This window comes from Myiozetetes cayanensis, unplaced genomic scaffold (assembly GCF_022539395.1).
Source record: "Myiozetetes cayanensis isolate MyiCay16 unplaced genomic scaffold, myiCay2020 scf2-11, whole genome shotgun sequence".
NCBI lineage: Eukaryota > Metazoa > Chordata > Aves > Passeriformes > Tyrannidae > Myiozetetes > Myiozetetes cayanensis.
Genome location: NW_026087411.1, coordinates 32,807,460 through 32,823,231, shown reverse-complemented (window position 1 = coordinate 32,823,231; position 15,772 = coordinate 32,807,460). Strand labels below are relative to the sequence as shown.

At 38.3% G+C, this 15,772-nt stretch overlaps 1 protein-coding gene across 4 annotated transcripts in view; it reads right to left on the bottom strand.

The window, feature by feature from the left end:
• Window positions 1-15,772, bottom strand: part of EIF2AK2 (eukaryotic translation initiation factor 2 alpha kinase 2) — a 22,142-nt gene extending 6,370 nt beyond the window's left edge. Inside the window, exons 1-13 of one of the 4 annotated variants that reach the window (XM_050315543.1) lie at window positions 15,069-15,772; window positions 14,380-14,435; window positions 12,764-13,973; window positions 12,113-12,239; window positions 8,537-8,651; window positions 7,278-7,447; window positions 6,384-6,486; window positions 4,568-4,650; window positions 3,514-3,619; window positions 3,016-3,050; window positions 2,766-2,840; window positions 2,253-2,372; window positions 868-975 (exon numbers count right to left, since the gene is read on the bottom strand). In XM_050315543.1, the coding sequence (XP_050171500.1) occupies window positions 868-975; window positions 2,253-2,372; window positions 2,766-2,840; window positions 3,016-3,050; window positions 3,514-3,619; window positions 4,568-4,650; window positions 6,384-6,486; window positions 7,278-7,447; window positions 8,537-8,651; window positions 12,113-12,216 (1,019 nt within the window). In that variant the 5' untranslated portion in view covers window positions 12,217-12,239; window positions 12,764-13,973; window positions 14,380-14,435; window positions 15,069-15,772. The other 3 variants (XM_050315545.1, XM_050315546.1, XM_050315544.1) reach the window with 3 other exon arrangements.

Here is a 15,772-nt window from a genome sequence, read left to right as displayed (position 1 = left end):
AGAGTGCCCAAGTTCTATTTCACTCCTACCTAGAGGCATGTCTTATACAGGAAGAAATATCACTGTCCTTGGCTCCCATCTTGCTCTAACATATTATTGATTGGGTTTTGACATGAGACTTTTCTCCTCCATTTTATTTCTCATTTACTGAGCACACTGGAGAGATATTATGCCAACCATAATTTTGAATCCATTAATATTTTATAGCTCCAGGTAAGTGTGGCAACCCATCTGAAAGGTATGAATTTACAGCTAATGAAAAAAAAGTTTACCACAGAAGCTTTGTAAAGTTAATAGCCTAACTTACAAGTAAAGCTCTCACCACAGTCTTCCCAGAAGTCTTAGTGTTGAAAGACTACCTCTTAATTAAAGAGCATTTCATTTTGTATTTCTGTTCTAAACAACCAAAACTGTTTCAGGCATCATGGTTAAAATGCTAACTTAAGAGAAATAATTAAATCTATAAGAGCTATTGGCTGACCAGTACTTATTACAAAAAACAAGCTTCTGATCAGGAATTAGGCAGCCAGCTGTCAAACAGTTTTTTAGTTTCTGTTAATTCTTGCCCCAAATTTTAAGTTCAGTATTCTTACTCTCCTCTAAGTTTCATATGTTAAGAGAGAAGAGAAATGTAAAATTATATAATGTATCTTATTAATCAAGCATAAGAAGATATAAATATACTTAATTTTATACAGCCTGCTGCTGGAAAGCACTGTGCCTTTTTTCCTAGCAGTAAGTATATAAGCATGTATATGCAGCTGTACTTGTATAATAATTGGTAACCAATCATCGGCCTTTTTTTTAAAACATAAAATTCACTGTGGCAAACAAGTTTGTGAGTTCAAACTACTATTTCATTGTTACCTTGCAGCTGAATTAGATATACGGTCGTGTCCTGTCCAGCTCCAATGATACCGCACTATGTTTTCATGTGTAAGTCTTGCAAGTCCTTCTGCTTCACGGCTTACATTCCTATTAGGAGGAGAAGAAGGAATTAAAAAAAAAAAAAAAAAAGGCATCTTCCTATTACAGTGTTACTTAATACTAAGTTAAATAAAAGACAGGACATCAAGTAGCAGTATACGGACAGTTTTACAATAATTTAGAAACAAAGCATATTATTTGCCTTCATAAAGCTTCAAAGTTCAAAATCATAGTTAGAATTTCAGTGGGTTTTCTTTCATCTGCTCAGTTATTCAAAGTGCAAAAATGTTTTAACCATATTAGAAATTAAATCCCCACTCAAAAAAAAGCAGATAGTTGCAATGCATAATAACATTAGGTCACCAAACACAATACAGCAAACAACCATTTTTTCTTTTCACCTCTATGAAGTTTGTCTATATAGAGAGAAGTCAGTATAAATACTCATGAAGAACTATTACTAAATTTGGCCTGCAGTTGTTGTTGTAACGTTACCTAGTGAAGCAAGTTCAAACCCATAAGCAGACCAGCAGTCTTCACTTGAAGAATCAGTTGAACGTTTTTAGTATAGTTCTCAGGATTGAAATACCAATTAAAATAACGTATATTTGCAAAGAACACAAAAATGTGAAGGGAAGTGTACACATCATACAATTTAAGGACAAGCATCTCCAACAAAATTTTTTCAATAGATTGCATAAAAGAAATTAATTTTTTCAGCTGCTGATAAAATACTCCACTAGATACTAGTTACATTATCCACTAGATACTAGTTACCTTAAAAAATTAAGATCATCATTCTCTGTTGAGATTCATAAAGAAAAATTAACACAGTGTGAAAATAATGACTACATGGATAGTATATAATGCATTTTCCAGCTACAAACCGCAAAACTTATTACTTGGATTTTTCTCTATTTTCCCTAATTATAGTTCTTATGCATTACTGATGTGTAAATTTTCCATGTAACATATCAAAAGTAACTGCTGTTTTCAATGTTTTGCTAACTGGCAAACACATTTTCTTCAAACGCATTTTCAGTATTAACAACCAGAGCACTAGTGTGTTCAGGGAAAGTAGAACTTAACCAATCTGCATTTTTACAGCTCCAGCAGAAATTATCCCATTACATGCAAAAATTAACAAAGTTATATGCCATTTTCAGTGTCACTTAGAAATAAAGAAAACAGTTTTCCAGAAAGAATAGACAACTAATAAAGAAAATTGCTTAAATGCTCCTAGGATTGTTAAAGAGAGAAAATAAAGTACTATAATATTAGGGTTGTCCTAAAATAAAAAGTAGAAGTAAAAATATAGTACGTACTTTGTGAATTCAACTCGTTTGATTGCATAGGTTATCTTATCGCACTTTGATCTTGCCTTGAAAACATTCCCAAAACCACCTTCACCAATAGGCTCTATATTTTCAAACTGATTAAGAAATCTTAAAAAAAAAAAAAAAAAGGCAATTAATTATGTTTACTGTTAAATTTACAGGATATAAAAATAATCCTGACAGATACAATACATCTGCTGAAATATTGTTCTACAGGAATAACTCGACAAATCTACAGGTCTAAATCATAGTCTTGAAGATTAAACAAACAAGGGAAACTGACTCTTGCAAGCATGTTGGGTAATTATCCTCTCATATATAAATGATGTTTGGCCATGAGCATTAAATACCAGGGGGAAGAAAAACAAAACACCAATTTTCTTTGAAAGTTCTTTTTACAGCAGTATTTTCTCTCATTGTGTCATAAATAAAGGAACAAATCTAGATCCCTACATACTGTAATTGTGATACAAATATTATTAAAAAACAAATCCTTCTTACACATTATCAACACTGATGGCTCTGGTGTTCATGTCCACCTCTTTTCTTACATTAGGAAAATTAGCTGCCAATTTTCTGTAAAAAGGATAAAAGCAAAATTTATAATGAGCCATTTTTCTAGCATGTGACGAGAAAAGATATGTACCTCCCAATAGTGTCATTTCTTTACTAGATACCAAAACACAAAAGTGATTTGCAATATAATTTACAGGAGATAGCAATAAACACATACCTAGAAATAAACACATACCTTTTGGCCTTCAGGGCAGAACTCTCTGCACTTTGCTACATGGAAAAAGAGAAAAAAGCCTAACTGAGATAACCTGAATATTTTCAGCACAGTTGGTTTAAAACTTGTCTGAGAATGTATCTAAGAATTGCCTATATATATGTTCATACTTGAGGTAAACAATGTAATAAGAATTAAGCCATATCTCAGCTTTAAGTTTATCATGTATGCTTTGCATAATTTTATCACTGTTCCCACAGAAAACATTGAACTTGGTTTGATCCCCTTTCTTGGGAGTACTGCCCACTTCTTCAACAGTACATGAACTGAGTCTGCAGTACAGAAGCAAATGACTAATGGTTAACAGTAAGAATGTACTGAATATTTTTAGGAAAAATGCATGTGTGTTTGGTAGTGATTAAAGGATAAAAGAACAAACTGACGTTACACTCTGACAAGAAACTTGCCCTTTTCAGGATCTAAAACATAATTATGAGGAAGATCATTTTCATACTATACCTCAGAAGGTGAAAGCTTTTCACATACTCCCATGTCTTTCATTTTTTCTACCAACTTTGGAGTTGAGTCTTCAAAGGAAATACTGCTTTTATTGAAAAATAGTGGACTATTTTTAGGTGAAAGTAACATAATCATAAATAAAATTACCAAAAGGAAAGAAGTAATACCAAAATTTACATAGTTTTTTAAAAGTGAAACCTGAAAAATTATTAACAATCATGTTAATACCTGAAAAAGTATTAACAATCATGACTAATTTAAACTACCAAACTTCCCGATGGAAACCTGCTAAAATAACAACACTTTCTAATATAGTCCTATATTTCTATACTATATGACTCTATGACATCTAAATATCTGTAAGTTATATATTCTATTATATCCTTAAATAGGTTAAATACAGCTATTTATTTCAAGGTAGTACACCCACCTCTAACACTGTGCAACTATAAAGCAATCAGATATGTACAAAGAACATAAAAGAAGGGGAATTTGCACTACAGTCAAACCACTGGACACAAAAGGCTTGACACGAGGTTCACAAAGCACAAATGAAACTTTAGGTATGTTCATTTTCTCTTGCTAAGCAAATTTTTCCCTTTGGTGGGAATAAAGATTAAAAAAAAAAAAAAAAGGAGAGAAGAAAGCAGAGTATGGAGCACAGGAAAGTAATGAAATTGAATTGTACTGAGTTCAAAATTGTGTCACAATAGGAAAATGAGTGTTAAAATGGCATGAAATAATGCTACTGAATGAGGTAGGTTAATACATTTACATCACAGTAAAAATTATTCTGAAAGAACTACTCATGGCAAAATATAAATATATCAGAAAACTCTAAAATTATTATAAGTTCACCCATATGGACTCAAATAAAATTGCATGAGTACAACAAATTTTGATCTGAAGTTTAAGGAATGTAAGTTCAAATTAAATGGCTTTGTACTGCAATAAAACAAACTGTGACATATTTTATTTAGAATTAGATCACACAACCCTCTAAGATGATTAGTAAATAGATTTTGTTATCACTTCAGCAGTGAACCCAACTTACTTCGAATCCAGTTGAGTTGGCACTTGAGAGGAATCACTATGTTGGCTAAGTATAGAATTGCCATTAGATTTTTCAGCTTCCCACTGAAAAAAAAAGAAAAGCCAAGAATGTCTAACAAAATCACGTAAGCAAATCCCTAGTGCAAAAGTTGCCACTCAGAGAGGGGAGAGAGAAGATTACGAGGTCCTTAGTGGAAGTTTTTAACTGCACTGAACATTCAAAGCCCTGAAGAAGAAAGGCATCTACCCAATCTCCACCCAGAGAAAGGAAACACAGGGCACTGTCACAGTGATCATGCTATACAGATCCATTTACAAAAGTAGAGTCTGGATTCTGCTTAAAACCAGGGCAAGAGTAAAAGATGAAAAGCAAATGTTTTCATTGTTTGTTGCATATGCATATGCCTATGTGATATACATAGGCTTTGATAAATGCAATCAGCAGAACTAAAAATATGAACACAAATTGACATTCAATGTCTTCAGCATGAAAACACTGCAAACTATGTAAAACTAAATTGAGGTTGACTACAAAAAAAAAGTATCCCAAACACTTATTAGAGGTTCTTCTGCTTTCTCCCTCCACTCACGTCCTAAGAGCATGAAAGTAACCTTAAAAGCAACACCTACAATTGATACAGACCATAACCTGACAAAAAGTAAACAAACCTTTTTTTGTTTGTTTGTTTCATGGTTTTTCATCGTGGTATCATGGAAACAAAAACACAGGCTTTATGTTTCAGTGATAGCCCACAAACCCCATTTTTTTAATTTGGTAGGACTAGACTTTTGTCTAGTAGTACTACTACTTTTGGCCAGTTACATTTTGTTTGTTACACAGACGTCACTGAGAATTAATAAAAATTAAAACCAAACCGAAACAACCCACCCCAAATTTAGACTAATTGGTACAGGAGTTCTGCTTGAGGTAGTAAATTTCAGACTTTGATGAAAATGCAAAGATCCATAATCTCGCAACACATGAAAACATTAAGAAAGAATCCTAGAAATATAACATGCCATTAATTATACGGTTAACTTAAAAACATCAATAAAAGAAGCATTGAAAATTCACAGTAACTGCCAAATAATTTAAAAAGTACTTAAAAAAGATTTCTTCCCTCCACCATACCGCCATTCTTCAAGTTAAACTATACTTCATTTAAGTTAGTTCATTTGTTCTGTGCATTTCAGAAGTGGGTTTGGATCAGTATTGGAATTCTAATAATTTTTTGTTCATGTGGAAATAACAATTGTCAGCATGAAGACAACAGCCCTGCTCTCCAGAGGAGATGGTACCAGCAGTTGCTTCACTACTCTGTGCCTTGGAACACTACAGAAGGCAAATCGTGCTGATTCTGACTCCTGCTTTTGTTTTTCTCACATTTCACAATAGATTTGTGATCCAATAGAAGACAGAAAGAGACTTATGTTCATAGCCAGACAGCTCAACAGCACTTCCCACAGAAAGCAACTGGTGTATTAGTCAGGATTTAGAAATTTTTAATATGTATGGATCCTTGAATGACAACGTATGAGACTGTATTCTGAAATACAGAGAGATGTCAGCTGCTAGATTTTTTTTAATCCAGCAATTGAATAGATAAATACAACAAATTCTACCAACAGAATCAATCCTGAAGCCCAAACAACACACCAAAATGTAGGTTGTTTCTCTCTTTAGTGGAATCCATGGAATATGCTTTTAAATACAATGACAATATCTGTTCAAAGATTAGAGATTAAACATTAAAAAATTAAACTTCTGTCTTAAGGGTAAATATAGCACATACTGTTAGAGAGCCTTCTTTATTTACCTTCTCAAGTGCTTGTTTTGCAGCAGCTTGTTTTGCAGCAGCTAGAGTTGGTCCAATGCCCCTTCCGTACACCTGACCACTAATTGTACAGCTACAAAATAATCTGTCAAATACAACAGGGAATCAACTTTTATATCCCATATGACAAGTCTTAATTTAATGATTTTAAACACTATAGTGAATTGATATCATAAAATGGAAATATGAAATAGACATCTTCAGGACAGTGCTCCCAATATACGTTTAATCTAATTAATAATGGTAGACAATTAATTTGATGTGCCTTTAAGATAACTCACTTTTAGAGAGTGATTATTTAGCACTTTTTAAGGCTGAGCTTCTCAAAGCAATATATCATACACACACTGTCACAAATTATCTGCAGTTTAGGTTTTAACATGGCTCATTTTGCAGGATAAGAGAGGAGGAATTTTCCAGCAGATATTATCAAGAGAATTAAAATACGTAGATATTCTTTATCATCCTGCACCTGTCATTAACTGGACCATTTCTACAACTCACTGACTGCAATACGTACACCAACAGGCTCCTTGGCACTTGATTCCTAGAAGTCTCCAAGACACACACCCAGAGGTCCACAAAGTTGCCAGAGCTACAACCAAGAAAGCTGATGATTTTTCACTACTGACTACCATTTTGTCACCATGCTATCTCTTCTCCCAGCTAAACAAACTCGATCCTCTTAACCTCTCCTCCTATGGCATATCCTCCAACTCCTTAACCATCTTAATGGCCCTACACTGGATTCTCTCCAGACTACCTCTGAATTTTTATTTCTAAAGATTTATCTAACATGACTGAAGATAACTAATGGTAGCATTAGTAAATGCAACAAAGTATTAGAAGGAAGTAGGAACACAAAGTACATCTTACATGGGAGCATGGGCATCTCCAGTACGAGTTCTTTCAGGATAATCAACTTGTAGCCGAAGCCTTTGTGAAATGATATTTAGTAGGCTGACATAGTCTCTGTCTGGTTCAGGTGATGAGACTCTTTGAGTTGTCGCTAATGCTGCAGCATCCATACTTGAAGGACTCTGCATCTATAAACCAGACAAAATAGGTAACTTAAAAACTTCAGCTTAATAAACACATTAAGATAAACACTGTCCAAGATCTAATACAGCTGCAAGGTTTCTCAGCTTTTCAAAATACTCTTCAGAAATTCCAGGTTGGCATTTATGGAGTCCCTTGTGGCCAAGGACAAACATCCCAAGCCTAAAATATTACTATTTGAAAGAAATGTAAATCCAGTTTTCCAAGTACTACACCCATGTCTTTAAAAACCTCTCACCATGTCTCTCATCATCCCACTTCTTTTCCTAACAGATAGGGTATGAGCTGTGAAGAAGGGATGGCATCAGATGCTGCTGATGCTGCCATTTAGCAAGGGTTGCAAATGCTCCTGTGCATGTACAAGAGGAGAAGGCAGGACTTTCAGCTGTCTCATGATTAGGTAGCATTATTAATATATTAGCAAACATGCCACAATTGTGTTAATGATGGTGACACAATAAAAACCATATGGAAACAGGCAAGAAAAAATTTAGCTCAAAAAGTGCTAAGAAGCATTCAGAGTCAAAAAGAAAAGAACGGCTATCACAAAACACTTGGCAGAAAATTGGGGAGCAAAATTCAAACCTAAACTTAATCAAGGATAGAGTATATAACCAGCTAAAACAAAAAAATATAGTGACAAGGAAATAAGGATGAATCAAAGCAAGTGAAAAGAAGCAATTTCATTAGCAGAGTGGCAATAGACATACTGGGCAATGCCCTGCAAAGGTTTTGAGGACATTGATGTCTAAATGGAAAAGAACCACTGTCCCCTCTAGATAACACCAATGCAGCTTAACAAAGGCAAATACATTCCTCATCCTCCTAAAACAGCAGAGGAGGAAACACAGTGTTATATATCAACCTTGTAGCAGAATAATAAGAAAAGTAATTCAGTGGTAAAAGGTAGAAAAGTGCTGAATAAGACAGAACAAAAATAACATAAGTAATTGGAAACTTTTCCAAATTAAAGAAAAAAATGACATTTTATTGATAGTCTACTTTGAGACATTCATCTGCAACCTTTACTAGCAAAAAAAAAAAAAAACCAAAACTTATTCCTTCTATTTACTCACCTGTTTCTCAATCATTTCCCATGTTTTCTTTGCTGCTGCTCTTTTTGCTTCTTTCTTACTTTTACCAGTGCCTCTACCATACTCCACATCATTTAGTTTGACCACAACTGTGAACCTGCAATAAAGGAAAATTTTCTAAAGCATTGTTACATTTTACCTCATATATACTTGATAACCTTTTCAGATTAAACTTTGATTTTATTATCTACAGTAATACACTGTGAGGTATTGAACTATTCCTGTGTTTTTATTATATCCAGCTCCTGATTATTGTAATTCTTTAGTATAAATATATTAAAATGTTTCCTCCCTAGTCACAAATGCATGTACTTTATTAGTTCTAACAGTATGTTTAACTACTTAATTGCTTTTTAAAAGTAAAATTATTTAAATTTTTAAAAGCAAGAGAGTGCATGAGGTCAATATTGTCACAAGCAAAGTTGTGAGGCCCTAACACCAGGACACATCTCAGCACTGCAAAACTATACAGAGAGGAAAGATTAGCTAATCTTGATTTCATGGAACCAGATGTGGCATTGCATTCACTTTTAATACCCTGTGATGTACACTACTTAGTAAGTACAAAAACCATGTCTCGTGCTTTGCAAAAGATGAATTTAAAGACAGCCACAAACAACAAACAAGCAAACAAAAAAATGCAAACAAAACAAAGAAAAACAAAAACCAAACCAAACAAACAAAAAAACACCACCCAGTCGTGCCCCTCCACACTCAACTCTTGGTCCTTTCCTGCTCCATCCCTCCACCGCACAACTGTGTATGTGCTGCTTCCCATACGGCAACTCCATGAGTCAGAAAGGGGGTCTGGCTGGGATGGAGTTAACTTTCTTCAGAGCAGCCAGAATGGTGCTGTGTTGTGGATTTGGGACTAAAACAAGGTTGATAACAGTGTTTTACCTATTGCTGAAAAGTCTTCGCACAGCACCAGATCTTTTTCTTTTTTCCCGACTCCGGCTGTCCAGTAAGTGGGGGGGATGTGGGAGAAGCTGGGAAAAGACACAGCCAAGGCAGCTGGCCAGAGGGATATTATATGCCATCTGGCATCACATTCAGCAATAAAAGGGGGGAGATGGAGGAAGAGGTAACACTTGAAGTTATAGTGTTTTCCTTCCCAAGTAACCACTGGGCACGGTGAAGCCCCACTTCCATGGAAAGAGCTAAAACATCTGCCTGGTGATGGGAAGCAGTAAGCCAATTCCTTATTTTGCTTTGGTCACACATACAACTTTGCTTCACCTGTTAAACTACCTTTATCTCAATCCACAAGTTTTTCTCCCTCTCAGCTTTCTGATTCTCCTCCCCATCCCACTGGGGGGAAGTGAGTGGCTGGCTGGGAGTTTCGCTGCTGCCTGAGGTCAAGCCCCAACAGTGTCCTAATAAGAAACGGTTGGATTCAGATGGGTCAGTCCTTATCCAGATACAACCTGTCCTGCAGGTGCAAATTCCCTAATGTTCCTGCTACTGCCTTTGCACAAAAGGCAACAGAGGATAAAACAAATATATTTCTGCCTTTGGCAGCAGCACAAACTTGCAACAAGTTAAAGTGACGGTTAGAGCCTCAGGGTAAGTCCGTGCTTCAGAGTGCAGCGGAACATATAGATGCTCACAGCCATGGACTCACACAGCAAAACACTCCAGGTATAACACCATAAGATTCTCCATGGGATAATTTGTCTCAAATAGTTAAATGACTTTAGGAATTCACTTTTTCCATTATTCCAACTTAATTCTCCACTTCCCTTTAATGAAATGTTTGCGTGGAAAGAAATGCAGATGCAGAATAATGCTTGCACTCATTGTGTTAAGAAACCTTAAGGAGGCAACGAGTAGGAAAAGGCACATGATAGTGTACCACATACTCTACACATAGGAAACAGCAAACAAACAAGCACATGAAAGAAAGATAGTTCTTTGGGAAAGGGTCTGTTAGTCAACCCATACTTAAGTGCTGAATACTACATGCATTCAGTTATTATGTTGCATCCAAAATTCACCATTTTGTTTAAGCACCTTGAAGAAACGTGCAGGGAATGACCAATGAGTTATTTATCTGAGTTGAGGATTAGCCAAGTGAATGTTGCATGAGTTGGTTCCAAATGTACAGTCACAATTATCCACCATGAGCCCTGAGATAATAAGCAATTCCCAGATTTGTTAGGTTTAGGCAGGACTGGCCTAGTTTTACACACACTGCATTCCCAGCCCAAGAAAGCTTGCAGACAGTCAGGACTGGGCCACCCTGGGCTCTCTCAACCTTCTTACACTGTGTTCAGCACTGACCCTGTCAGACATTGTACTGGAAGCAGCTACAGTACCAGCTATCTCTGCATCATGTCTCAGACAACTGCATGAGACAAGACACAGCACAAAAGAGTTAGGGACCCAGCTCAGTCCCAGCAGTGGCCAGTGCATCCCATTAGCAGGTAGAGCACTGGGAAAGAGCATCACCAGGGCACTGAAGGAGGTTTACAGCAGGCATCATTGTAGCCAGACACTTAACACCGTATCCTTGGAATAGGCCAGGTTATCTACGATTTTCCTAGATATCACTCTCACACAATGGGCTGAACTGTATTTCTGAATGTAGCGCAGTACATGTAAAAATATGAAAAAGCATAGATCTGGAATGTATATAAATTCCATCAGTCCCATGCCGCGACTTTTGAAGCACAAAAATGTAGCTCTGTGACCAAAGCTGTGGTCATTATGGCAATAAGGGTTACTTTTTGGGTTACATGAGACGCATGGGGAAAAAAATCAAGATAACTGATTAACATTTGAGACACAGATAATTTATTCTGGGACTATAGTCAGGTCTAAAAATAAGTCTGTGTAGACAATGCTGGGTGTCTAAAACATACAAGACATTAAAAGAAACATCAGTTAGTAGCATGAGGCTTGTCCTCATGCAAACTAGCAAAAAAAATTTTTTAAAAAAATCACACAAGGAAACACTATAGATCTTGAGTATCTATGATATTTGGCAAGCAAAAAAATAGCAAAACACTATATTTGTGTTAAAAAATATGTTCCATCACCTGTAACTGTCTCTTAAAGGGAAAACAAAACTTCTTAGGTAAAAGACCCTTTCTTGTAGCAGATGGTCAAAAATTAAACACATTAAACATGTTGGTATACAGTCAATTAATAGACACTCAACCTTTTTAGTTAGGCATCAACAACTCTTCGTAAAACTAAAGAGAAATCAAAGCACTTAAGTTAGGATAGACCATAATCTGAAATACATACTGCAACCCAACCCACCTCCTGAGAGATTTTGTGGCAGATGCATAACATAGGCAAAATATAGTTACTAGTAACAAGTGCATTGCCGTTGCTTTACAAAAAGGAACTATCACCTTTGAAATCAGTTTTCTTCCCAAACTCTTTCACATGATGTCCTCCCCATGCATCTACCACTCAATTTATGGTTTTAAGCAGCTCTCCTGCTGCATATATGCTTTCAGCAAATTAGCTTTTGTGACTGCAAGCTTTTCCCAGTTTGTTCATCAAAGGAAGAACCCTTCTGGTAATTGACATGCATAGTGAACTTACTCAGGATCATGAGATGGGCCGGTCATCCCATCAGTTTGATAACGCAGTGTAAGTTTATTTATTTGACAGTGATGGTTGATCTTCTCCATACACTTAAGATCCATTCTGACGCACTCTCAAACAGATTCTGCAAAGTAATAGTCAAAGATGTGTCTGTGCCTCTAGACATTGAAGAGAGACAGTCCCTAATCCTGGTAGATCACTGCTGTGATGTAAAATAGAAAACTGGTGATAGTAACAAAGTTCATCGAAAAGTAATTCTAATGTCTGATTGAAATGGTTGATCTGCCACAGTTTTTGAAGAGTCATTGGTTGGAATAACAGTTTTAGAAAGCAGAGAGGAGAACTTAGTGATTAGAGAAGATTTCTTAGCGGATTTCTTCACAGGAAAAGATCAAATCATTCACCGAATTCTGCGGGGGTAAAATAATCAGTAACGTTTCTCCAGAATTATAATGGCTTCCTTGAGAGGGGAACCAAGCGGCACTTGAACATACCCCTTCAAACCGCGATGATGGGAAGGCTCAGCCTTACTGTCCAAAGCTGAACTCTGGCTCCCGGCCGCCGAGCGCTGGGGTCCAGCGCCGCTCCCGCCGGGGTGCAGGCAGCCCGGCTCGGCCGGACACCCCGCCCGCCCTCTCCGCCGTTTACCTGCGAGCGGCGGCAGATGCTCCAGGACCCGCGGGGGCTCCAGCAGCTCCAGCAGCCGGAGTGGTGCAGCCCAGCCCGGCGTGACACGGAGTTTCGTTTCCCGCAGCACCGCCCGGCCCGGCGGAAGCGAAACCGAAAGGGTGGGCGAGTCCCGCAGATTGCGGGGCGGCTCCTTCCCGAGGCCGCGGGAAATCGGCGCTCTGCCCGCCGCACGGAGCGGAGCCTCCGCCGGCTTCGCTCTGCCCAGCGCTCCTGAGCCACCGGGGAATGAGGGCAGCAAGGAGAGCGAGCTGCTTCGCAAAGATGTGTCAGCCACAGTGCTGTGACCCTCTGGCATTCTTCCCTGACTAGCTGCTGCCTTTTTCTGCTACAGCAACCACATACTATAGCTCAGCAACACGGAGAGCGGGGAGCAGTGGCACACCCAGCTTCGCCCAAATATATCCAAATACGTGTTTTTAGTGGTCCTTTTCCTTCTCCGACTAGCCGATTAACACATATATTCCTGTATTGGATCTGGCTGAGATGGAGTTCATTTTCCGACAAAACCTTCAAGATTAGTTTTCAGAGGCAAGACCTAAAGTATGGAGCAAATACACTTCACTGTGTACACACAGCACCTGCTCCTGATCACCCAGATACAAAACCTATGGAACTGTGCTTTGATTCCCACCCAGCTGCAAGGTCTCTCTCCAGTAGAAACCAAGACAGCTGTAGAGGAGAGAGGGAGAACAGCAGTAAGCCTTAGGTCTTCCTCAGTTGGACACCCAGGAAGCACACCTGTTTTCTTATAGTGCTCACAAAACCAACAAGGAACCCATTCAGACACCAGTGGGGATGCAGCAAAAAGGATCAGATTTCCAAACACAGAACTTCTAAGTATAATTATCTTGTAGGGGAAAAAAATAAAAAAGACAAACCATGATATAAGTCATATAATTCACAAGTTGTTATTTCTCTATGCATAGACAAAACTGGTTTCCTTTGAAAGTATTTATGATGTTCTTCCTTGTTAAAAGCCACTTAGAGCAATTCCATTGATTCTAAGTTTGGAGCTTGTTTAAGGATACCAAAATGACATTCTTACATTATCTCTTCTAGAGAACGTGCAGTACACCTTGTATTTCAGCTTGTTTCTTACGTAGATTTCCAATAACTGTTGTTTTCCTGGCTCCGAGCTCCTGTGAGGCATTTCTAGCCTCTAGCAAGCCTGTCGAAAGAACAATGAGAAAGTAATGCGCTTGCTGATAGAACTGTCATTAGTGGGCTTATTTGCTAACCATGGGGTTCAAATAAATACAACACAGCAAACAGCTGGCTGAAGTTCAACCTTGCAGAGACTTTTCCAAGCATACACAAAAGGACATTTCACAGTTACAGACCTACTCTGAAGCAAACAAATTTTTTCTATGCACTGTCAATTGATGAGAAAACTGAAAGTTAAAAAAAGTTTAAAATACTCTTATAATTCATGGTTTAACTGCTTCAGTTCCCTAACTGAAACCTTCTAATCAAATGTATACCTTATAAGACCTTTTAAGACATTTATTTTCCACTTATGACCTCTTTGACCAACACTCAAAGACAGCACAAACAATAATTTTATGGAACCGTACCTTTTCCCCAAGGGGCACATAGGATTCACTGCTCACTGACTGCAGTGCAGGGCTTTCTGAAAAAAAAAGGCCATTTTCTTAAGTAGAGAGAATCCTAGAAATTCAGCTATTCTTAACCACTCTTCCATATAAATTATGAAAAATAGTGATTCAGTAAAAGCAAATGAAATCCTTGTCTAACACCTTTTCTGTTTTATCAAGTGAAAGTAGTACATTTTGTTAAAGTCAACTAGAGAAATTTTATTAAAACTCCTCCTATTGCCTTAACTACAGGATCCTTAGCCATCTCTATTTCTTCTCAGAATCCCCCTCTCTCCTTAAAGGCTTGCCTTCTGTAGTTCTAATTGCCATATTCCAAGCTCTAGGGAACAGTTTATTTTGGCCTTGTGTGTGACTCAACATCTTTTATCAGACAAGGAGATTACTACCCAAGGTGCAGTTTGCAGAACTGAAAGTGACCTAAAGGTGAACTTCCAGTTTCTCTGGTAACAAACAAATACGACTTGAGCAATGGAGCCTGCTGTTAAACTTCTGCTTGGGCAAAATGATCTGTTCTGGAACAGCATTTGATACATACACCTAAAAAACTCTTTCAACCAAGCCATTCAGGTCTTCGTCGGAATGCCTTTCCAACTCATTTGCTCTAGAATATATTGACCTTTGGAACTTCAAACATTTTATTATCATACCAGTTCCCCAAACAGTGGAGTTATCGACTTTGGCTTTATCACGATCATTTGTTTATGGATGATTCAGTCCCGGTGCTGCGGTTTGCTCTGCCTGCAGGTGACTCTGTGGGAGAACGCGCTCCAGAAGGCAACAGGGAAGCCGGGAAAGGCGAAATGAATCGAATCTCTCGCGTGTGTCCTCCTTCTCCCTCGTGCAGCTCCCTGTTCGGCAACGCCCGTGCATGGAATGCTCCGAAGAGCAAACCTCCAGACTTTGGCGTCTTTGGGTGCCACGCTCCAGCGACACCGCTTAGAGACCTCGCTGGTGACCTTTTATAAGGCTGGTAACAGGCTTCCCCAGCCACAGCAGCCGCGGGTATGACATCAGGGAGGCCGCTAGCCCCAGGGATGGCACAGGGAGTGCAGCTGCCGCCAGCGGCCGGGAACGGGCAAGGAACGGGAGCGAGAGCCGCCGAGCGGCCCTTCCCCGGTGAAAGCGCCGCGGGAGGAATCCTTTCACGGCAAAACTGTTTCTTGGCAGCATTTCAACAGGTATTATTCAATCAGATGCCAGCTGTCCGTTGTCTCATCTAGAGAGCATTCCTAAACAGAGGACAAAAATTAACAAACAAAACACACCACAAACCCCGCAGCGGGGCACCACTCCCCGCCACACCCGTGACCCCGGTACAGCCGTGACCCTGCTCACTCGCTCGCTCGCTCGC